The sequence below is a fragment of the Photinus pyralis genome, unplaced genomic scaffold, assembly GCF_008802855.1.
Source record: "Photinus pyralis isolate 1611_PpyrPB1 unplaced genomic scaffold, Ppyr1.3 Ppyr1.4_unclustered_Scaffold2426, whole genome shotgun sequence".
Classification (NCBI taxonomy): Eukaryota; Metazoa; Arthropoda; class Insecta; order Coleoptera; family Lampyridae; genus Photinus; species Photinus pyralis.
In genome coordinates, this window is record NW_022171200.1 from 2,623 (window position 1) to 24,055 (window position 21,433).

General features: G+C 35.9%; 2 protein-coding genes across 2 annotated transcripts; one reads left to right on the plus strand and one right to left on the minus strand.

Moving 5' to 3' along the window:
* Positions 1-2,215: 2,215 nt before the first annotated feature.
* LOC116181831 (CAAX prenyl protease 1 homolog) lies at positions 2,216-5,265 on the plus strand. The gene is made up of 3 exons (XM_031502260.1): positions 2,216-2,374; positions 2,429-3,498; positions 3,552-5,265. Exons 2-3 carry the CDS (start codon positions 3,406-3,408, stop codon positions 4,740-4,742), a joined length of 1,284 nt encoding a protein of 427 aa, XP_031358120.1. The 5' UTR covers positions 2,216-2,374; positions 2,429-3,405; the 3' UTR covers positions 4,743-5,265.
* A 7,575-nt stretch (positions 5,266-12,840) lies between these two features.
* LOC116181830 (innexin shaking-B-like) lies at positions 12,841-20,703 on the minus strand. The gene is given in 2 exon segments (XM_031502258.1): positions 12,841-13,549; positions 20,463-20,703. Coding segments are annotated over 2 exon segments (780 nt in total). The 3' UTR covers positions 12,841-13,010.
* Between the last annotated feature and the right edge of the window lie 730 nt (positions 20,704-21,433).

Consider the following 21,433-nt stretch of genomic DNA (forward strand, 5'->3'; position numbering starts at 1 on the left):
ACATCAACTTTTTGAAACAAAAATTTCATCTTTGTAGAAATAAGTTCAATTGAATAATTTTTTATGCATCTTGCGTGGGTGGTAGACTTTGTGTTTACTCGTACTATCAAAATGGCAGAATATCAACTTTATAGAAATGAGTGCATAAAAAATGTCGCTGTCTCCTGGACTATAAGTGTAATGACATACTAGGCGACATGCCGCTCGCGACAGCGACATCGAGCGTCAATGTCGCAAAAACGAGCGGATGACATACTTAAGCGATATGTCGCTCGCGACAGCTACTTTTAGCGGTTTTGAACGACAAAAAAGACGACAAATCACGATTCTCATGAAGAAGGTGCTATTTTACCCTGCAACCCTGCTCCTTCAGTTGGCACACCCAGTATGGAGAACGTACACTTCCTTAATGTGGTTGCTGATTGTGCAGCCGAAGCAGAAGGTCAACTGCAGAACACGCGAGTGAGGAAATATTCTGTTCACCCATACCACCGCTTAACAAGGCTAAATAATTTATCAACAACGGACATTTTTGTTGTTTAAACTTAAACTGTCGCGCCGCAAATGCGGCAAATCGCGGTCCAGTATGTCATCACAAACCTGTTTCTATGTGCCCCCCTAATTCAGTCGCGCCGCATTTCCGACGACAAGGCGCGACACATCTGTCGCGACGACTGCAAGTCGCTATACTATGCCTTTAGCCATTAAACAATGCAGGTCGCTGCAAAATATTTGTCGCTCCATTTTGCGACATGTCGCTGTCGCGAGCGGCATGTCGCCTAGTATGTCATTACACTAAGGTAGACAGTCAAAGAAATCGCATCACAATCAACACCCACACAAGGTCGGAGCTTGTGAATGACACCAACACAATACACAATAGCCCTTTGTACTAAAAATATCTGTGCTTTAGGATTTCGCAGGTTTATGGTACTACACATACCTTAGCAAATTGTTTCTTGGCGTGCAATTTTTATTTCGTGCTTTTTTCCTTTAAAATTGGTTCATTTTAGAAGTAGGGATGTAATTACAAACCAGTGTAAAGTCTACTATTGAAAAGAATATATCGAATCCATTTTTCATTCAATTAATTATAACTTGTGTACCTACATGAATCAATATTTTATGCTAGATTTTATGTAGTAATCTACTCCAAAATTTTTAGATACGTTAGCATAAGTAGGTATCTCCCATATTTTGAAAAACGCTTGCCCTTCCTCTTGTTATAGTGCGCTCAATTATAGTTTATAGCACTTTTAAAGGTGGTCTAACGATTTCTTCATATTTTTTGGCATATTTTGCGTTTAGGTTGTATACATTTTTTTCACCTAAATCATAAAAACACAAATTCAGAATCCCGATGTTAAAGTTCTGTCTGCGTGATGTCATGCACCAACTAGCATAATCTTGTTTTCTTTATTTATATCCTGAGCCTGACTACAAATGTACGTGCTTGTTGTAAATATAGCGAAAGTCTGCGAAAGTTTCCGAAGGACGCGGCGAATTTTCGAGATAAAAACAAGATACTTAAGAAGTGCTTTCAGACAACATTAGCGCCATCTGCCGTTATCCGTCTGATTTTGAAATGGTAACAATATAAACTAAAGGCAATAAGCTCCCCCACCACTCTGGCAGCGCGCTCTTAAACCATCTATAATAATTTCCAGGTGTTGATGCATGAGACACAGCTGCATATAATACGATGAAGCACCAAGAACCACGAACAGAAGTCCATCTCCTAACCCTACTTTTGAAAATTGTAACTGACAAGTCTTTTAATCTGTGGTGTGAACCTGTGGATGATTTAGTTGAAGTGGTTAAGGGACACGTATAGCTTTAAGGCTGGTTTATAATTGGCCTAACCGTAATGTAACTTTAATCTACAATCTTTAGGGCCGGTTTTACAATTACACTTTTACCGAGAATAAGATATTCCTGGAATAACTGCCATAGCAACACGTATGCCATTGGTTGACACAATGGTAACCAACGCAACCGTCGACATTTATTCTAAGTATAGCTTAATCTCGGTATATACCTTCATTGTAGAATCGGCCCTTAATCCGTAAAACTGGCATGCTCGGTTCATAACCAATAAAAATTGCGAACGATTCTGGGGGATTTCATTCTCACTATTGGCTCTCCAAAAAATAACCATGTCAAAGTGAAGTTTTGGTTTTTGTATACAATTGTTGAAATCTACCTATTTATTTATTAAGTTGTTAAATAAAATCGTCGAACATGGATGTATTGGAGGAAGATATAGCAGTAGCCTCTTTCATGTTTATCATGTTGTGATCGGCTTGCACAAGTTGGAAAAACACAGCAAAAGGGAAGCATTAAGCCCTGAGCATAGACTGGCTATCACTTTGTAGTAAGTTCTCATAAATTCTGTTTAAACAATAGGTACTAGATATTAAAATTTTAGTTATCTCGCCCACGGTTGCAGTATGCAAGTTGTCGCTTGGTCCTTTTTGATTGGGAAATCCACCGTATCGTTTGTTATACGAGAGACATGTCAGGCAATTTGGGATGTGTTATCACCTATCTATTTAAAAGCACCCACAGTCAATGAATATCAACATATTTCAAAAAGATTTGAAGAACGTTGGAATCTGCCTAACTGTTGTGGTGCCCTTGATGGTAAACACATAACTAGGTATACAAGCACCAAAAAAATCCGGGAGTGCTTTTTTTAATTATAAAAAAACACATTTAGTTTGGTTTTAATGGTAGTGTGCGACGCGGATGGTGGGGTGTTTACCGAATCAAAATTTGGTCAAGGTTTAGAAAATGGGACAATTAAGCTTCCTCCTTATTCACCATTACCAGGAACAATTCAACCTTTCCCAATGTTTTTTGTGGGGGGATGAAGCATTTCCTTTAAAGTCATATATAATGAGACCTTATCCAGGTAAACGTTTGGAAGCAAGAAAGCGAATATTTAATTGGTGTCATGGCGCCGTCGAAATTCTTTTTCGACCGTTGAAATCAGTTAGAATCGGCCCCCAGATACATTGATTTGTCATGTTTGAATTTTTACGGAATACGGTTAGGCCAATTATAAACCAGCCTTTAGCTTTTGATGCATGTGTTGATGCATGAGACACAGCTGCATATAACACGATGAAGCACCAAGAACCACGAACAGAAGGCCATCTCCTAACCCTACTTTTGAAAATTGTAACTGACAAGTCTTTTAATCTGTGGTGTGAACCTGTGGATGATTTAGTTGAAGTGGTTAAGGGACACGTATAGCTTTAGCGTTTGCGTGGAGTTATTAAAGGGTCGAAGCCTGTATTAGTGGATCATTTTCTGTTAATCAAAGGTGACTTGCCATTTATTGTTGGTGATTAAGGGCAACTATTATAATCCATGTGATGCTGCTTTACATTTAACTGGAAAATGACTATGATAGATGATATTAACGTTTTGTATTCTATACTGTTTTTTTTATGGCTACAGTACCTTTGGGAATTGTACTTAGAAATCCGACAGGTGAGTTTATATATTGTATTACTCTCCAATACGTAATTGTATATCCGCTTTAGTATCGAGTATGTCAACATACCAAAGATGTACCGCAGGAACTTCGAGGTGTTATGAATAAGGATATATTTGACAAGGCACGTTCGTATAGTATCGACAAAAGTAGTTTCGGTTTTGTGAAGAGTGCAGTATCAATAATCACCTCTACTTTTATAATATATACCGGGTTACTAGCGAAAGTGTGGAATTATTCGCAAAGTAACAGCCCTTGGGAAGGTGAAGTTGCGACCAGTTGTATTTGGTTGTTTATTTTAACAACTTTGTCTTCTGTTTTGGATTTACCATTTTCCATTTACTATACATTTGTACTTGAAGAAAAATATGGTTTCAATAAGCAAACGGCCACTTTCTTCACACTTGATAAAATTAAGGCGTATATTTTAAGCCAATCTTTAACATTGCCGATTTGCTCTATTATAATATTAATAGTGAAATATGGTGGGGAATATTTCTTTGTTTGGCTTTGGATTACGGTGGGAGTAATTCTGATGGTACTTTTGACAATATATCCATCCTACATTGCTCCTTTATTTGACAAATATACACCCCTACCAGAAGGTGAATTAAGAACAAACATAGAAAAACTGGCATCGGAGCTCAAGTTTCCTCTAGATCAGCTGTATGTGGTCGAAGGGTCAAAGAGATCCGCACACAGTAATGCCTACTTTTATGGATTATTTGCCAAAAGAATAGTATTGTTCGATACCTTATTAGCCAAACCAGAAAGTGGAGGTTGTGAAAACGATGAAGTTTTAGCAGTACTATCGCACGAACTTGGACATTGGAAACACAGTCACATCACTAAAAGGCTAATTATCATGCAAACGAATTTACTTTTAGTATTTCTTGTATTCGCATTTATGTTTCGTTACCCTCCCATCTATCAAGCGGTGGGATTTCCGACAAAACTACAACCTGTACTGGTTGGTTTGCTAGTTGTAATGCAATACATTATGGTGCCTTATAACGAACTATTGTCATTTTTGTTGACATGTCTTTCACGGTATTTCGAGTTTCAAGCAGATAAATTTGCTACTAAATTGAAGAAAGCGGAGCCTCTGCAAAGAGCCCTAATTCAGCTGAATAAAGATAATCTTGGATTTCCTGTATATGATTCCTTATATTCAGCCTGGCATCATTCACATCCACCACTTCTTCAGAGGTTAGATGCTTTAAAAACCAAACAGGACTAACATTATTGTTTTATCACGAAGCACAGATTTTTATACCTACTTTTAACTTTTGTAATAAAAATCTTGCAGAGCTTTGCACTTTTATTTTATCCATAATTTTTTAAAGCAACTTGCAAATTTAATGTACACATTTCGATGGAATGGTTTGAAATCCAACAATGTGTGTTTATATCAAGTTTTATATGCAAGATTGGTTTTATGTTCTCGTTATTTAGATGTGGTTCCAAACGATTTTGTTCCAGTAAATTTAATTAAGTAATTTAAAAATATGGCCCATAAAATCAGTAGTCCAAGGGAATGAAAAATCCTCGGAAAAATCTAAGGCATTTCTTGAAAAAGCATACCTAGATGAAACTATTTTTCATACATTTATTATTTTTGTTCATTTTTTATTTACCTTATATTTTTATGTTCTAAATAACTGCAAAGCTCTCTGGGACCCCTTGTATTTTTAATTGTAAGATAAGCATTCCTTTGTATGTTACAGTTTTAGTATTGAAATAAATACACAGTGGAAAAATTAGTTTTTCTGAGTATTGGTATGGTTATTGGTTAGGGTCTCAGATAGCCTCGACGGGCCCCGGGAATATTTTTTGTCCGGGCCCCTATACGGGCTATAATTGAAATTTTTGTTGTCCCTCGCCACCCTTATCTTAACCTAGACATTTTCAATCTTGACTGCTTGAATTTGAAAGGAGAACATTTGAATAATTTTCATACAGACACAGTTTTTTCATAACTTATTAAGAATTGTTAGAATTCAAATAACCAAATTACAATTTAACTCTGGTGATTTTCTTATTAGCAAAAGCATTGTTTAAATACTCTTAAACAATGGCAAAAGTGAATATCACTCACTTAAAATTAATTTCTCTAGCGAGCCTTCTGCCACTTGACGTAATTAGGAAATTTTGCTCAATGGTATGGTTTTTTAAATCTGCTGTGCATTTTTTTATATTCTACTCTCTCATATAGAGATATGCATATGTAGATTTCTGTTAAAAATACAATTCAAAATCTCTTTTGGCCGGGCCCCGGGCCCCCCCCCCCCCCCGCCTTATCGGCGGCCCTGTACAGAACTCAAACATATTGAAATAATTATGATCTAGTGGAATATATGCTTGGCTGTGAGCAAGAAAGCCTTTGATTCAATTATAACTTTGTGTGCAGTTATGCAGTGTCCTTCAAAATCTACTTTTGTATTTACACAAGAGTTGTTTTATATGCACAAATAAATACTAATTCGCACACTTTATCATTTTGGAAAGTAATGGCTACTGTAAGATCTAATAACTCCTGACATCATCAGTTCTACTAGGCAATGAATAAAGGTTTTTTTTTAAAAATAGTTGTATTTGAAAAGTTGGTTTAGCTGTTATACTGAAGCAGATTACTCTATGCACCAACAAAAACTGCAAACTGTAAAAGTAATTAGGGATTTAGGAGTAGAATTTACAATTACCTTAAAATGGGACGAGCATATAAATAACGTTGTTAATTCAGCACTAAAAAATTTAGGGTTTCTAATACGTAATACATCCGAATTTCAAAATATCATTTCCATAAAAATTCTCTACAACTCCCTGGTATGATCTAAATTAGAGTACGGCAGTAGAGTTTGGAATTCCGGTCTACAAATCCATAAAAAAAAAATAGAGACAGTTCAAAATAAATTCTTAAAATATCTACATTTTAAGAGGCACGGTACTTACCCCCAATATGATCAATATCGGGAAGTTAGAGAGGAAAATCATATCATGCCGTTAAAATCTAGGAGAGAAGTTGCTGATATTTGTTTCATGCACAAATTGATAAATAATAGAATTGACTGTCCTAATTTGCTATCACTTGTGAATCTGTATGTTCCAGCTCATAAAACCAGACCAAAAAGTATATTTTATGTGCCTACATGTCGAACCAGTCACAAATTAAAATCGCCAATGATAAGGGTAGCCATACCCACCAATGTATATATTCACCAGACCAATTCTAATATAATTAATGTAAACTTAACATTATTTAAAAAAGGAGTTATTGCATACTATTATGACAAAATCTATAATAGGTCACGAGCCAGGAAACTTGAACGAGTGTCCGTAATGTCTTGTTACATCTTTGATATTGCATTTTGGTATTTGTTTTTTTTTTACTATTGTTGTTTTATTACTTTTGTTTGTTTAAGTTGTTAAAGCCAGAACCGTTGACTGCTGACAATGTAAAAGGGCAAGTTCCGTTTTGTTAGTAAATAAAATAAATAAATAATTAATAATAATAATGTTTATTCGTGTAATCAGTGGCGTCGCTAGAGTACGATGCACCGGGTAGCAAAACAATTAATGCGCCTTTCTCCAAAAATAATAATGAACTTAACTCGCATACACATGCAGGTGCAGGGCAATAATGATAACGTTCAATGCTTCGCATCGCATCCTTGCACGTGCACCTCGCATGACTTCATTTAGTTGAAATGTGATATTTTCAAGTTTCGAGATACAATAGGCCTTTATGTTAAATAAAGGTCTTTCTTTTATACATAAGCTTACAGGTTACTGTATCACAGTTAGATAATTAAATTTAAATCTTGTAAGATTATTTTTGTTGAATTTTTGCTACTCTGATTAATCCCAACCGCGATGTAAATGTAAGTAATATAATAAATAAACCAATAAACGATACTAACCGCGGCGCCTTTCGGTACTTGGCGCCGGGTAGCAATTGCAACCCCTACTACCCCGATAGCTACGCCACTGCGTGTAATGTAAGAATGCTCCAAGATACTTTCTATTCTACATTTCAATTAAAAAATTCATATCGAAAATAAATTCAGATATTTACAAACTCCGTCAGGTAATGACATCGTCTTTAATACAAAATTTCAATTTTTATATACAGTCAGTGATGACAGGAGTCATTTGGAAATGTCAAAACTGCGGCTAGTAACAAGGTTATTTTTCTAATAAAACAACCTTGGGCCGGTAAGGTTGGTTCATAGCTGTCCGTTCATCCGTTGCGTTGATCCGTCAAACGGATAGAAAATTTTGTTAAGGTTCATAGCAATCCGTCCACATTGTACATTTGCAAGTATAATCATAACCTAAACTTTATTTTGTACTGTACCGTCAATGATTTTCAGTATGTAAAAATGGTACGAAAGTAAGAACACATTGCTATCTGGCATATTACCGTGAAGAACGAGTAGGCGAACGCTGTTAACGTACCAAACATAACCTCACTCTTGTTAAAAACGGACCAACGGAAACGTAAATGTTCAACTTCAACCAACTTTTCCGTCGTAAACGGACGACGTACGATTTAAAAATTTGCTGTCTTCTGATTGGCTAACGGACAAACGGAAACGTATGAACGGAGAGCTATGAACTTACCTGTAAAGTGACGGTGCGTCCGGTAAAGTGACAAGCGGCAGGAAATGTAGTCTGCTCTGCCTCTGTCATGGAAACTAACATTTCCCGACAGAAAGTAGACATGAAATAGTACATTACGCACTGAGCGCGGAAGTAGCTTATTTCCTTAGACCATATAGTACATGGACTGCTAATTGTAACTACGGTCTATTCAGTATATCTTCCGTTGCACGTCATTACCTGAAGAAAACGACGTACCAACGTAAACTTACTTTCGTTTATTAGGCAACACATTAAGCATGTAGTTTATTTTAACCGCAACAATGGGTAGCATTTCGCTATGTTGTCGCGTTTAAATTTGTAAATTTGACAGGTTGCTTTTGGTTTACTTTTCGTTTGATTTGATTTTGATTATTTTCTACGTCTTTCGCTGTGCATTGGTTTGAAGAGAAATTACTGAAGAATTTAGATAACCCGTCAGTAATTGTGTTCGATAACGGGAAAACAGACAACATTAAAGTGTGGTTAGGTGATCATAATGTGCAGTTCTCCGAAAATGATTTTACAGCCGAACTGTTGAAAAGGTTGCACAGTAAGTACGTTCGCAAATTATTTGATGTTATATAAATCTTGTTGATACTTTTAGGAATAAATCAGCTAAAATGTACCGCATAAGGCATTGACCACTTAGCCGAGCAATACGGTTACTTCGTTTTACGATTACCACCCTATCATCGCGTTTTTAATCCTATCGAACATATTTGGGGCATAGCGAAAAATTACTACAATCGACACATTGGTAGAGATGGACGAAGCATTGAAAATTGCATAAACATGTGACAAGAATCACTACAATCGATAACTTCCGAAACGTGGCGCAATTCAGTTAAGGATACGGAAACTGTAATACACGAGTGGTACGAAAGAGAAAAGCAATTAGATCTTGAAAACGTTGCTACTATTATTATAAACTTTGAACACGAAAGCAGTTCCGATGATTCCGATTAATTTGAATATCATCCATCACATCACATAACCTGTAAAATTTTATATTTAGTACTTTCTCTGTAAAAGAGATGCTACATTTGTACAGTTCATAAGTTATTAAAGTATATTGTATGTATATTGTGGTTCCAATTAACGAAATGAATAATAAAATTTATTTTATTTTAAGGTGTGGATTGTTCACACAAAGAATGCACTGTCTTGTTGACAAGTGACATAACCTAAATCGCTCAAAACTAGATTTGGCATTATTGCATAGTAATTACGTCACAGAAAATGATGACGTGCAACGGAAGTTATACGGAATAAAGTGTAAAATATGGTCAAGGACATCGCCTGGGTATGTGAGTTTCAGGGTAAACGAGTCTGTCCGAAGTTGTCCGATGAGACGCGATTTGGGACTGTCAACCTATAAATTAACAAACGTCAATTAATTAATCGCCTAGATATCCCAAAAAAAGCAAACTTATTCTTATTTGTGGACGTATAGCAAATTTTGAAGAGTATTTAAAGCTTCCCGTACTACGCGGATACTATAAACCTGCTCTTTAACATATATATAAACCATATATATAAGAGAAGTATATGGATAAACGAGTGGACACGCCTATCGCCAACGTTAGTGGATGGAAATATACTTCTGTCATTAGTTGGGAACTAGGCGCTAATGCGCTTGCGTGTTATTATGAAGTGTTATTTACCATTTACTCCACTTTGACATAACGGATTGAGGTTAAATTGTTTGTTTTGTTTATGAGTTATGAACTTTTGTTTAATTTTAATAGTAAAGAAGCCTTTCGTAGTTATATAAATCAGTATACGTAAGTGATACACAATAATTGTAAAGGAATACCTAATGTTTGGCAATTTTAGTGTGTTCATTACTTAGAAATAAAGAAATGCAGGTACTTGTGGGAAAGTGGATTCTTCGGTTTCATGGCACAAGTAAGTTACAATGCAATTATCTGCAATCAATTCATTTATGCCATACTTGTTATTAGATTCCCAAGTGAAAAAGCAACAAGAATCGGTGACTGCAAGCATGTGAACTATCGGAATTCGATGATGTAAAAACAAGGTTGTGTTCTCGTCATTTTAACCGCTATGACTGCATTGATTTGGATGCACGCAAACATGATGGGGGCGAAGTTATATGGGGGTCACTTAACACCTAAAAGATTTCCAACTCGACAATGTTAATTTTATTTTAAAATCAGTAAATGTCTTTAATTTAATGGTGTTTCTTTGAACATTGGTAATGTATCACTTTATATTATAGCTGATGCGAACTTATCCAATTTCATGTTATATTCAAGATATGATCCCTATAGGTATATTATTTCAAATTGCAATTTAGGTTTCTAAATCGTTACAAAGTTTGCCTTCGAAGTTGAAGGGTGTAACCGTAAACAAACTCCGCTGAGGAAGCTCGAAAGTTCTCCGTGAAAATTCTACAGATTCCAAGCAGAACGATACGGAGTACCTTGAACCAGAACGCACTGGGTGGCACATGAGCGCTGATTTGAGTTGGCAGTGAAATCATTCAAGTAGGCCATTGAGTGCAAGTCCCGAATCCTTGTGTGCCGAAAACAATGTTGAGGGCACAAAAAAGGGAAGATTCAAATTGTCGTCGCTGATCGGTGAAGATGCTAGTAGGGGAATCGAAGCGATATAGTCAACAGAGGTAAGAAACGCTTCGGCGGCGATTGGTCTTGGGAGGGTGGGCCTCGGCCAGCTAGTATACTTATCTAAAGACATCACAGGATCAGACAATAGTGATAGGAGTCGGCAGGTGGAATGGGGCCAATGTGGTGAATATGAGCCTGCATGAAGCGAATAGAAGTCTGGGTGAAGTTTCCGAATGGTGCGTGGTTGTGTTTACATATGGTAATTGCACACAATGATGGTTTAATAAAATTTTAACCCTATTTTCGAGTTATAGGTTATGAAATTTGAAATTGGCGCTACTTAAAAGTAGGCGGAGAGAAGTAAATATTTACTTGGGGAGTTTGCGCATAAATACAGAGTTCAGGACTAAGGAATAGGGCAGCTCTCTATTATGGCGAACAATTTGCACATTGCAATCATAGGCGGTTATCCATATACTTCTCTTATATATATGATTACAACCAACTGGAAACCAACAGCCAATTAGACATGAATATCTATTGTACCGTGACTCCCTCAGCAACGCGCAACCGCTTTGAATATGAATTTACTTAAAACGCGCCTACGGGCAAGCGTTTGTTTTGTTTGTATACCTATGAATAAACAATGATATTACCATTACGAGTATATTTTTTACTCGTATTTTACCCCTTACCCTTAAACAGTTTAACGCAAATTCAAATTCTAGAGTGTTTACGGTTGCGCAGTGCCGAGGTCACTGAGAGAGTCACGGTGCAACAGAGATTCAAAACTTCATCTCATCTAGTGCGCCATCTGTGACTGATATTAGTAGCTATACTTCTCTTCCTTAGCGCGGAAGTTCATACTTTCGAACTTCGTAATAAATATAATCTAGTTACGGCCGACTTTCAAACTTCTTAAATGAGACGAATGACTCTTATTACTAACCGATTGTGAATAAAAGTGTATTCCGTTTGACTGCCTTTACTTTCGTTTTTAATATTCTACTTCGTGTTGTAGACAGTCAATTTCCGAGTTCCACATGAATTCAAGACTTTTGGCAATTGATTCCCTGTCCAAATTGATTAGTGGATTGTTCTACGTGTCCGAAGATGAAATCATCCACCCCACAGTATTCGTTATAGATGAATTGCGTCTTCTCTGGTACTAGTTTCAGTTATCAGACCACTCCTGGGCATTTCCTTACTAAAATGAAAAATAAATTAAGCCTTTTTTCAGCTATAATAAACCTTAACTCCTAGATAGCAAGAAAATGCCTTCCTATTGCGCCCCCCTTGAGCAATCCAGTTATTAGGGTATCGTCGATTAATAACGACCTATTCTTCGTTCACCCAACAGAAATAGTTAAGCCACTCCAGATTACCCAATTCGGCCAATTCGCTTTACAAGTGTGATTGTGGCTTCAAAAATTACACCAATAACAATGTCGTATTCAAATGTGGCGGTAATTGTTGAGGAGGGGCTTAACTATTTCTGTTGGGTGAACGAAGTATAGTAATCTTATTATGGCTTCTTTATTGCGCCTCTTTTGCTGAAAAAAACATTTTTTTTCCATCTAGGGTATGGCTCATTCATTTTTTGCAAAACTGAAATTGGATCTTCTCGAAACGTGTGGATTTTTGTCATTTGCTTATTGATATATCGATTTAAAAAAAAGTGCATTTGTCACAAAACCTGATCTTCTTGGAAAAATTAGGGAGTTCTCCAATCCTTTATTACATTAATTGAAACGTAGTCTTTGTAAAGTGTTGTATACTTATATTGTATAGGACAACTGCCACTTTCATACAGTAAACATTATGACCTTTCAAATGAGATGTCCCTCAATAGGTACACCCTATGACAATTTTTTAGAGGAGGACTATCCTAAATGTTATAAAATATGCGGACATGCTAATGGAATATCATGTACAACCAATAATAAAGCACAACCCCTGAGAAGAGAATATCATCTGAACCACAAAATGGCAACAGAAGGTTATTCGAATGATTAAAATTGCGTAATTGGCAAGAAGGAAGTTCTGGAATTAAAACCAGGAAGTTGCATATGAATCGTTTATTTAAAAACAAAATTACACGTTTGAAAATATAAAAAACCTAATCTAATTATATCAAACTTTTTAAAGCTTGGTGTAATTCGAATATTGAATTCCTATTCTTGGCCGTCAGCCTCACGATAATAATCATAAGTAAAGATATTTTATTGGTCGGAGGAAAACATCTTTCTACATGAACACAGTATAAAAAGGCACTAGGCGTCTTGGATATCACTTTTAAATCCACCCATATGATGAAAATTATGTTTCAAAAGTCTATTCGCTAATTCTTGCATAACATCACGAAATATTACAGAATCGACATTCTCACCTAACATGTAGAATAGAAACCAATCGCCCATTTTACTTCGTCTTACAATCAAATCTATAGCATCCTTTCTAATAAGCCTATAGCGTATCCTTAACAAGTACACCCTCATTCTCGGAGAAAATATAATAATTATTCTATAAATTATAGTGGCAAACGTTAAGCAAGCGAGTATTATAAACCAGAACCAAAGAAATACGTAAATTTTTTCGTTCACTACGTTTAACGGTAAAATGCAGATCGCATCGTGCTTTTCCACTTCGCCGGAAACACCGTATTTATAAAATGTACATTTTGTCATTCTCGGGAATATGAGTATCATCGGATCGACCCGATCCTCTTCATCGCTATCCATGAAGTTTAATACGTCTATTCCGAATGTGAGGAATGCTCCATCGAAGAACCGATTCATGAGAAACATTTGCCCTGTAACAAGAGAAAATGGGTTAAATACGCGTTTTAGCAATCACATTTACAAAATGTGTCTTTCACTTTGACAGATCAGAGTTAAATTTCTGTGACAAAATTTCACTAAACATGTAAAATGGTGCCGTTAACATCTTGTGTATAAATTCTCATATCACTTTTTTGGTAGTTTTTATGGTATATGTAAAATGGTAAATCCTTCGTTTCAAAGTACCATTTAGGTGAGGGGACTATCTTGAATGTTGATTATATATAATTCATAGACTACTCAACTGTTTATAAACATTAGTATTTTTGTTGTTGTTACGATAATGTTGAATTCTATACCTAGGTCTTTCTTCTCGTGCAACGTTCCTCAAAACCTTAAAGTGCAGAAAATGATTTGGGTCCTTTCTATTATAACATTTTGTAGCAGCGTTACCTCAACTCTTTATCGTGCATTTAAGATTATACGTTAGCCGTGGCGCTGACTTATTTATGACTTTCGTATTTATTAATGAAGCATTCGAGTAAAAAACAGTGGTTAATTTACGGTGTTATTCATTTAGAAGTAGTCATAGGGATTTTCTATTTGACAAAAATCTTCTGAAAGATGACTAATTTTATGCAACCAAAATAACATGCGCGCACATTTTGTACTGTCATTCTAGATTTTAATAATAATTAATTTATAGTATTTTACATTATTAGCCAGGTAAGTGAGTTTTTACTGGCGATAGGAGAAGTTGACTGGCGAGCCGTCAGGCGAACCTGTCATTTCCTAGAGCCAGTAAAAACTATTACCTGGCGTATAATGTACAATATTAAATTTGTTACTCATTTGTAAACAATAGTAAACGTAAATAATTAGTTCTTAAACTGATTTCGACGAAATGTCTAAAATATCATGTTATCCATGTAACAGAGGCTTCGCATTAATTCTGGCCAATGAAATGACTAGATTTGCTAACTTGTAAAATTTTTACAAGTCAGCTGTCAGTTTTACAAGTCAGTAGCGTTTAAACATGACGTTTACCCGTTTGCGTTTTGTCTTGTTAATCAACGTTTACAACTGAGTAACAAATAAAATAGGTTACGATGAAGTGATATTAAATTTGCCCGCTATTTCCCTTAAGTTTCTTATGGGATTCTCTTCCAAAAAAATTAAAACATTCAGTTTCATATCCTCTGTTAAAATTGAGGGTCTCTTATGTGGATCGCATTTAAACAACCGCTAATTTTAAAGCGACCAACACAGAAAACAATAAATAATTAACTCCCTAAATTCATCTGTTGAGACCATGTCCAAACTGCCCAAAAAAGAAAAAAAGAAATTTCCCAAAAAGTTCCTATTTTTAATTATCTTTACAACAGTGTATTTGGTTTGTCGTTAGCTAAAATATAAGGATTTTTCTCCGCGCATATAGGGCAAGAACACACACGTCACGAAACGATGAAACGCGAGACATGTATTGGTTTAGGTATGAAGTTCTTATATTTCACCATTTGAATTCTGTTTGTTAGATAAGAACGAAGCCATGACAATATTGGATCACATAAACCAACGAGAGAAAGTTTAGATAACAAGATATTATGGTTTACTCTACAAATGCCTTAGAGAAGTCAAAATATATGGAGTCTAATTGCGTATTTTCATCAAAACAACTAAGAATGTAATGCTGATAAGTTAAAAGGTTGGTGTTTGTGGAACGACTAGGGAAAAAACCATGTTGTTCGTCAATTATAGTGCTTATAAGTAATGGAAATAAAGTATTTGTTATAATATCTTCGAACAATTTTGGTATTACTGACATAATCAATATAGCCCTATAATTGGACATATCCGCTTTATTCTTGGTTTTGTAGGAATAACATAACTGAATTTCGGAATTTCCAAATGTCAAGGAAACTGAAACTAAACAGTACATAACGTGAACAATAGTTTAAATTACTCATAATCGTTTTCTCTAGTAATGGGACAGCTGGTAACATTATATGGACCTATTTATTGGTGAGTGCGGGGCCGCTTGTATAGCGTCCGCATCTACGAAGAACTCGGAATCAACTTATATAATCCAAAAACCTGTAACTTTGGAAGAATGATTTCCGTCTTACTTTCAAAAGTTAAATAGAGACGAATTCGATGAGTAATCACTAGTTTCTTACATTTTATAATCTCAGTATTGGTCTTCCGATACCTACAACCGGATGTAATAAAGACCGAAAGTATAAATGTGTCGTGGAATTCTCTCTTTTGCGACTCAGCTCGTCTTGGTAGGTATGCCCTTTAAAGTAGTTCTTATACACACGGAAACGTATTAAAAGTTAAAATTTCGAAATAGAATGTACAATTGGGATAAGTATCATGACTCAACTCTTCAAATCGCGAATTGAATTATACACCATGGCCCCAATATTTTATGTCCAACGAGTATAGTGCCAGATTTTAAAACATTGTGTTCCAAAAACGTGTATATTACACACCAGTGACCTAGTACGGAACGTCAAATATAGTGCTCCGAGAAAGTGAGATATTTACAATGTGCATGTGCTGGCAACTTATTTTTAAATTTTTTAATCACCAACTCTATACGTATTTAATGAGATTTATCCCACACATAAAATTGTACATCGTTTCTTTGGAATAAATAGGAAATAATTGACTCATGCAATCTGATTCATTGACATGAGCATTTCAGTCACTTGATGATACCGTTAAAATTAACTCTACTTAATTCATTCATAAATGACGTTTGGATTGGATGTTTAGTTCGTTCCGACGATTGATGGTACGAGTCTGCTTTAAATGAAAACCGGATTGGGCCTGTACAGCATCTAAATGTCATTGTTATAAAATACATTGAATAATGTGTAAAAGTACTTTTCTGGATAGGCTCAAGCCTTAGTTTATTAGATAAAACATTCCCAACGCCAAACTGGCAGCCCAGTTTGCAATGCCTTCCCTAGACCATTGTAACTGGGTTGTGGAAAATCACAGGAAAAAAGGGGAACTTGTTTTGCATGGCGCGAATGATTCGTTTGCTGACCGGGGGTGCTTCATCTTGAGTGATGTAACTTTCCTTTTTATTTTTAGTTTATTGCATTCGGAGTAATTACATGATTATGTTGCATTATACACTAAGTTAATGTCATTGTACAGGTGCATTAGTTAAATAAATACCAGGGAAGCTATCCCAGCTATATAACTACTGACTTTGGTTACCTATAAAAAAAGTTGTTACAGAATTATGGGACGTTTAGGTTCTCCGCTTTAACGACAATAGGATTTCCCACAGTTTACGGGATTGGCGTCATTGAAATTACGAGTATTTAATGCAATCACTTTTTAATGTGATTACAGGTTGAATATTGAGTTTTTGAAGTACCTATATCGTCGTCATTTGTAAAGTTAACAAAGTATCTGAGTTATACCGATATTTGCGCCAATCAACTTCTCGCAATACAATTTATAGTCGACCTTTATCTTTTTTGCAAATAAGAGCCATGAAGAGGATCATCATAACCAACAAAATTTAGAAACGGCAAAATTCAACAAAAAAAGGTCTGCATACCGTGAAGATCATAGAAGTGTTTAAAAAGTAAGTCACATTTTAGTCTGTGGGGACTGATAAAGATTAAATTTATTTTGGTAGGTGGTATTGGAGAAAATTAGGGCGTAATTTTGGATTTCAGGTTGTTTCAGGTGTTTTTAGCTTCCTAGCATGTGCTAGGTAGCTATTGAGATAGCCGTTTTTTGAACATTTCAAAATTTCATCAAATGTCGACGTTTTAGACCATTTTAAGCAACTTTTAAAGAATAAAATTTTTTTCCGTCTGTATGTACGTACGTACGTACGTACGTACGTACGTACGTTTGTTGGCAATTTTCTGAGAAAACGGCTCGACGGATTTTGTTGAAATTTTGTATATATGTTTTAGGCATACCGAACAGAAAAATAACGGGCCGGATTTTTGAAAAAAATTTTGGAGCGCCGTAACGGCATCGAACTTTTTTTTTCAAATAGCAACCTAAAATTTTTATTCTATTATTTGGAAGACCTTATTTTCCTGTGTACAACCTACAAAAAATTGGGCCGGGTTATATTATCAAAAAACGGAGACAAAAATTGTCAAAGTCAAAAATTGTGTTGCATATGTGCAAAACGCAACGATCTTGTTTCTGAAGCAATTTAAACGAAATTTCTATGGTAAGTCCCTTTAATAAAAGCAAACAAAATTCATGCGCAAAAATCGTGTTGCGCATGCGCAGAAATGCAATTTTCTTATTTATGGAACAATTAAAACGAAATTTGGATGGTAGGTCCTCCTAATAAAAGAAAACGAAATGCATGCGCAAAAAAATCGAGTTGCGCATGTGCAACATCCAACTTTCTTATTTATGGAGCAATTTTAACGAAAATTGGATGGTGATGGTAGGTCCCTCTAATAAAAGCAAACAAAATGCATGCGCAAAAATCGTGTTGCGCATGCGCAGAAATGCAACTTTCTTATTTATGGTACAATTTTAACGAAATTTGGATGGTAGGTCCTCCTAATAAAAGAAAACAAAATGCATATCGCAAAAAATCGAGTTGCGCATGTGCAACATCCAACTTTCTTATTTATGGAGCAATTTTAACGAAAATTTGATGGTAGGTCCCTCTAATAAAAGCAAACAAAATGCATGCGCAAAAATCGTGTTGCGCATGCGCAGAAATGCAACTTTCTTATTTATGGTACAATTTTAACGAAATTTGGATGGTAGGTCCTCCTAATAAAAGAAAACAAAATGCATGCGCAAAAAATCGAGTTGCGCGTGTGCAACATCCAACTTTCTTATTTATGGAGCAATTTTAACGAAAATTGGATGGTAGGTCCCTCTAATAAAAGCAAACAAAATGCATGCGCAAAAATCGTGTTGCGTATGCGCAGAAATGCAACTTTCTTATTTATGGAACAATTTTAACGAAATTTAGATGGTAGGTCCTTTTAATAAAAGCTAACAAAATGCATGCGCAAAAAATAGTGTTGCGCGTATGCAACATCCAACTTTCTTATTTATGGAGCAATTTTAACGAAATTTGGATGGTAGGTCCCTCTAATAAAAGCAAACAAAATGCATGCGTAAAAATTGACGTTTTAGATCATTCTAAGCAATTTAAAGAATAAATTTTTCCCGTCTGTAAGTGCGTACATATGTTGGCAATTTTTGGTTTCAGCTAGGAAGCTATTCTGTCAAGAATTTGACACCTGGTTTTAAGTATTTTAGTTTGTCGCATGGGGGGGGGGGGCTCCAGGGATGGGGGCCCTTTATAGGTGCCCTTTTTAGCGCATTTTTAAGAATTAAACAAAATTTGCTCTTGTTTGCGTTTTGTCCGCCCGTCCGTTCGTCCGGACCCACTTCTACCGTTTTGAACTATTTCTAGGGGAATGGTCCTAGAGTCCTGGAATTTTGCAGTAGGTAGCCTATATCTTGAAGGTGTGTCAGATGGCCATCAAATTTCGCTGTATAAAAGGGGTCCCTCTTCCCCCACGAATTATTTCCTGAGATGCTGTTTTTGAAAGTAAAACGTGCATAGCTTTTACATACGACAACCAATTGGTCTCAGATTTTGCATACGCATGCCTTTAGTGGTGCCAAGTTAACCTTTAGAAAATGGAGGGAGAGGGGGGTTAACACATGTTCTACCCTTCATGGTATTCTAATGAAAGGTCTTATCGTCTGAGGGGGGGGGGGGGGAGGTTAAACATTAATTTTACCTCTCATTGTATTCTAATTAAAGGTCTCAACGAAAGGAACCGTTTTCCATCAACTACTGCCCTTTTTCTGCCCTCTTATCAAAGTAGGGGGGGGGGGAGTGGAACTAGTTTTATCCTTCATGGTACTCTAATGAAAAGGTCTCAACGAAAGGAATTAATTTCTACCAACCATAGCCCTCCTCCTCGACCTCTTTTCGTGATCGGGTATATTCCCCTATACCTCGAGAACGGATTGTCGGAACAGAGTACTCACAAAGGGCGATTGAGACGTCTGCAAGAAATATGTCCATTGGTGATGTCAAAACAAAAGCGGTTTCGTTTAAAAAAAATGCGCTTTATCTGCACAAGGGTTGTTCAATTTTCGCTTGTATCTCAGTAATTGGCGCTCCTACCGAAACGTTCTTCAAATCAAACTTAAAGCTAGAAAAATTTACTACAAAAATGGTTCCTATGCTTTTTTTACATAAAACTGATACTTTCGGAGTTATGGGGCCGTGAAAGTGAGTAAGGACCTCCTTCCCTCGAGCTCGCCCCCACACACTCACAAAGACTCTTAATTTTCTTGAAACTTAGATACCAAGAAATAATTTTACCAATTTTCAAAAACTCCGGGATTTTTTTCCTTAGATTTTATCGGGCTATATACCAATGATTTTGGAATTGTTTGGACTCTACGATTTTGTTCATCTAGGTACTCATCGATTGCTCGAAACATCTTTCCCCTTCTCAAGTTATCATATTGTACAGTGCCGGACGGACAGACAGAACGTATGATTTCATACAGAAACTTCTCAGAATAAAGGCTTTCGCAAGTTAACTGTTCGACAGATTTACATTTCCCATTCAAAGATATTGCAGACGTCAACACCGAAATAAACTCACTCAAATAGAGGATTGATGATAGATATATACCGTCGTGTGGTTTTTTGTGGGAATTTATGGCCAGTTGCCCCGACAAAATTAAGTATCGCTTAAAGTTAAGCATAACTTAAATTCCATGGCAACGATTGTCTTAATAATTGTTACCATAGATTTTAAGTTCGACTTAACTTTAAGCAAGGCTTAATTTTGTTGGTGCAACTGGGTATTAGGCCTAAAACCGTAACCGTAGGTATAGACTATAGAGATATTGCATATCCAAAGAAATTATCGGAAATATCAACCATTTACTTACCAATAACATTAATAAAGGCTAGGAATTCACATAAATAGTATTTATACGCCCACCAGTTGTGGTATCTTAAATTTTCCCAAAGATAGTCCAACATTAACTTTTTCTTTTGCTTCTTTTCGATATCGGAGCAAATTCCAATATCTAAATCCATCATGAGAGCGTGAATTTTTCCTCCTTCCCAAGACTTCCATAACCACCTCGGCGTATAAAACAGGATTGCCTAAAAAAAATAAAAATACATACGATAAATGTCAACGTCAACACCGCAGGAGTTTAGGTTGTGGAAATTATCGTAAACAGAAATAGAAAATCATAATGAATGAGGCTTCAAAACACATATTCATTATTTGATGTAAGATATTAGACACAGTTCAGGTTTTCGTAACATCCCAACTTCCGCGTTGGAACTATTTCAAGTTCATATCGGTAGTTAAAATTTACGATTGAGTTAAACACTTATAAGCTCTCAATGCCGTGGCAACTATCCTTGCCTAGGTAGCACTAGGTCTACCCAATGTTATTTATTTACAGGTCCGTTTTACGAGAGCTTTGCAAATTTCATATTAGGAACCAATTACGAGTGCAGTACAAACAGGCCAACATGTTTAACATGAAATGAAGATCGTACATGCTCAGCTTTAAAATTCGAAACAAGATTTTGGGAATACAAAATTTACGATTTGGTTGAGAACAGAGTTATGATCACTATCTACTTTATAAGCGTTCGCGTAATACAGTGAACCACTTGCGTAATTGGCGATAAGATGGCACGCTTTGTCTCACGAATATAATGTGGAATGGTTGAAATGGCTTTATCTTTAATAACCAATACCAGTGAAGAAAAACAAGTTATCTGTAATCTTGCAAGTTTCCCCAAGATAACGAGTATGTTCAGCTAAAGAGCAGTTTTCAATGTCAAAGTAATTTTCGAACATAGAAAATAGTTACAAAAAATTGAAATTTAAAATTAA

What these genes read in the sequence shown, in the direction of transcription:
- LOC116181831 (XM_031502260.1), top strand. Translation starts at nt 3,406, where the DNA reads ATGACTATGATAGATGATATTAACGTTTTGTATTCTATACTGTTTTTT. An exon ending in TGTACTTAGAAATCCGACAG is followed by an intron (nt 3,499 to 3,551) that starts GTGAGTTTATAT and finishes TATCCGCTTTAG; the next exon opens with TATCGAGTATGTCAACATAC.